At 46.6% G+C, this 3581-nt stretch overlaps 1 protein-coding gene across 2 annotated transcripts in view; it reads right to left on the bottom strand.

The window, feature by feature from the left end:
- Positions 1-3581, bottom strand: part of HMGCR (3-hydroxy-3-methylglutaryl-CoA reductase) — a 34562-nt gene that overhangs the window by 22691 nt on the left and 8290 nt on the right. For both annotated transcript variants that reach the window (XM_015420450.1, XM_015420441.1), the window contains exon 4: positions 1565-1652. In XM_015420450.1, the coding sequence (XP_015275936.1) occupies positions 1565-1652 (88 nt within the window). The remainder of the gene's footprint in view (positions 1-1564; positions 1653-3581) is intronic.

The following is a 3581-nucleotide window of genomic DNA, read 5'->3' as shown; positions in this document are numbered from 1 at the left end:
TCATAAGGCCACACCCCCTGACATCACCAGACGTGTGTCATAAGGCCACACACCCCGCCCCCAACGGTCCCGGCCACCACCGCCGGCCTTGCAGCTCCGCTGCCGAGCCCCATGAGGGGCCCGGCGGTGGACCTGCAAGGCCGGTCGGAGTGCGAGGAAGCCCCGCGAAGGCCCTCCCTGGCCCCAGGCAGGCAGGGGTGGGGAGAGGCGGGGAGGAAGCAACTAACCCTCCCTCTTCTCCTGCCTCCTCCTGGCTGAATGAGGGCCAGAAGTGGGGCGGCTAGAAGCAGGGGGCGAGGCTTCGTCATGTGCCCCGCCCCCCGCACCTCACCCGGGGGAACGGCGATCCCCCCGAATCGACCTCTGAGCAAATATAGAACACAGCTCTGGGAAGCTTCTGTGGACATTTGGGTGTATCCCCATCTCCCATCTGTTTGCTGAATAGATGAGGGTATGAAACTCAGTATAAACCACAGAGACTATGGACACAGAGTGGCACAATTTATGTTTTTTGAGGGATAAGGAACTCTTCCAATGATTCCAGTGTACAAATAAGATTTTGCAGGTCTAGGCCAGGGCACTTGATAGCAGTGGGAAACATGAAGTGAAAACACATGGGAGGGGGATGAGGTCATATGGGGGGCTTTTTGTCACCAATTCGAAAGTAGGATGAGTGGCTCATTCATAACTTTCAGTCACAGAAGTACCTGATACTAGCCTGGCTAAACTCAGAGAACCACATATGGTGCCCTCCTGTGGGAACCTGTGGTTAGCGTGGCTGTGACCTACTGGAAGCTTGGAGACTTTTCAGCCACCACCCTTCGATTGTGGAACTCCCTCCTCCAGAAACTGAGGCTGCTACTGTTCCTGCAGGTCCTCCAGGTTAAACTAGAGACTTTTCTTTTCCAAAAGTCCTCTGAATCAGATTGATATTTGGATGGTGCTATTGGGATGGTGCTTACTGAGGTTTTTTCCTCCTCTGCTGTTTAGATATTTTAATGTAATTCTATATTGTTTGTGGGGTCCGCGGTGGGTCAGAGGTTCAGACGCTGAGCTGCAGACTAGAAGATCTGTTGTGTGGCAGCTTGAGACCCTAGTGCTGCGTGACGGAATGAGCTCCCATCTCTAGCCCCAGCTCCTGCCAACCTAGCAGTTCAGAAGTAAGAAACTGCAAGTAGATAAATAGGTACTGCTTCGGTGGGAAGTCATGCCAGCCACATGACCACAGAAATGTCTTTGGACAGCTTGGAAACCGAGATGAGCATCGCCCTCTAGAGTCAGATTCGACTGGCTTTCGTGCAAGAGAAACCTTTACCTTTACCATTATATTGTTTGTTTTAACTTTGTTGTGAACTGCCTTGAGGACCTTCAGGTGGACAGGCAGTTTAAAAATGTGTCAAATAAAAAGACAAAATATTCCCAAGTGGCTTTGTGGGTGTGCCCTTACTTTGCTGCATCCCACACATCCAGAACTACAGAATTGGAATAGTGGGTTCAACTATACCCAGTTAGCTGAACTGCCCCTAAGCAACTGAAGCCCTAGAACATGAGAATAAGTGCGTACTTCAAACCTGTCAATTCCTTATCAAGGAAATGAATCACCACTGTGCTGAAGACAAAACTTGAGAAGATTGTGAAGAGTCCAGCAATACCTATATAAATGATATATAAGAGCAAGGCATTAAGCAGAATGCTTTCTGAAGGGAACACCATCTTCCAGAACTGAGAGACAGAGACATTCTTACCCATCTTCATCCAGAACTGCCCAAATAACTATGCTGTTGGTTATGAAGAGATCACAATCCCTAACATTCATCTATTTGTGACCAGTGGGCTTATTCGTTAACATGAACTTATTCCTTTTGTAGACAAATGTACTTTTGATCTGAGTACTCATCACTCACAATATTCATTACAGACACTTGCTTCTTTCTGTTGTGCTGAACAATAAAAATTACTTGAGTGTATGGCTGGAAAGCACATGATACAACAAGCCCTACTAAAGCCAAGTAGACATGGGCTCTGGCAGTGCATTTATGGGAGACCGCCTGGAAGAGTCTTAAATTTTATAATGGAAGAAGCTGTATCATAGTAAAATGTCACAGGATGGCACATGTACAATTTTGCCATTAGGCTGGACCTAAAAACAGTCAGATGAAATGCAGTATTCCAGTCAGATGAAATGCAGTATTCCCAGATATTTCAACATTCACTGAACAACTTCTGTAAAAAATGTATTGAACTATGGCTTCAAGTCAAAGATTTGTGGGTACTGCTGCCTTTTGGATCAGGACTCAAGTTTGAATGATTCATAGGCAAAAAGTAGTTTTTTCGCATGGTTCATCACCGTAGATAGAAAACACGTGGCTGACTTCCGGTTTTGGCTCCCTCAATGGCGACCGCGATCTCTTGGAGCTCCGAGAGACGCGTGCCATGAATCGGTGGATGGGAGGGGGTGCGATTGTACGCATCCCCCCCAGAGCCCTAGCGATGGGCTCCTAGCCAGGGGGGGCTTGCAGGGCACTTCCTCCGGCAAACAGCCGGCGAAGGGGGGCTCCTCCTTGCCCCAACGGTCCTGCAGCTGATTTCCGAAATGGAAGCGGGGACGCACAAGCGTTTGGTGGCCGGGTGAGGTAATCGTCAAGGGTGAGATCTACACGGAAAAGTGAGTGTTTGTTTAAGCAAAGACTCCAGAAAAAACAGACTGAAAACCTCCCCTTAACAGAACGAGGGGGGGGGGACTCCCCCTCGAAAAGAAAAAGCGGCATGATAAACGCATGGAGGGGGGGCAGACTGCAAAAGTAAATGGACTAAATTAAAGAACTTTTGAGAACTTACCAAGCAACTTTAAAGGATCCTGAGACTTTGATAACATTTCATAAAAAGTAAACAATTCCCAAACATGGCGCCTCCGAGGAGGGAGGAGAAGGACAAGCAATCAAAACTGAAGTTCCCTGTTGGAAATGCCAGTCCAGCGAGTTCTGCTCCTAGACAGGACACTACTATAGACTTCCAAAATATGCTGACTGAGGCTTTGCGCCCTCTGCTGGAACAAATGACATCACTATATGCGAAATTTAGTGACACTACTAAAAAGACAGAAAAAATGGAGCAAGAGCTCAAAGAAGTGGAAGCCAAAACACAAAAGCTTCAAAAACACATGCCAGGGATGGGAAAAAAGCGAGCAACTGACGAGGCACAGCTTTTACAGCTGCAAATGGAAAATGCAAGCTATGTCCTAAGATTCCAGGGGATTCCTGAAGCAAGAGGAGAAGATTTAAAGCAGACTATGTGTGATCTATTGGGTCCGGTTGCAGATTTAAAAGTGGATTTTGTACAAAACAAAATAGACACTATCTATAGATTGTACTCTGATTACATAGGAAAGAATAATCTGCCCGGCGAGATTGTGGTGAGATTCTCCAGGAGACAAGTAAGAGATCAAGTTTTGAAAACAACAAATGGAACCACCCTGAAGATCAAAGACAAAGAAATTAAAGTTATGGATATTCCATTTGAAATAAGGAAAAAGAGAAAGAAATACAGAGACTTGGCGCTGCTTTTACAGAAAAAACAACTTT

This window comes from Gekko japonicus, unplaced genomic scaffold (assembly GCF_001447785.1).
Source record: "Gekko japonicus isolate JY-2015 unplaced genomic scaffold, Gekko_japonicus_V1.1 scaffold412, whole genome shotgun sequence".
Lineage (NCBI taxonomy): Eukaryota > Metazoa > Chordata > Lepidosauria > Squamata > Gekkonidae > Gekko > Gekko japonicus.
This window is presented reverse-complemented; position numbering and strand designations above follow the sequence as displayed.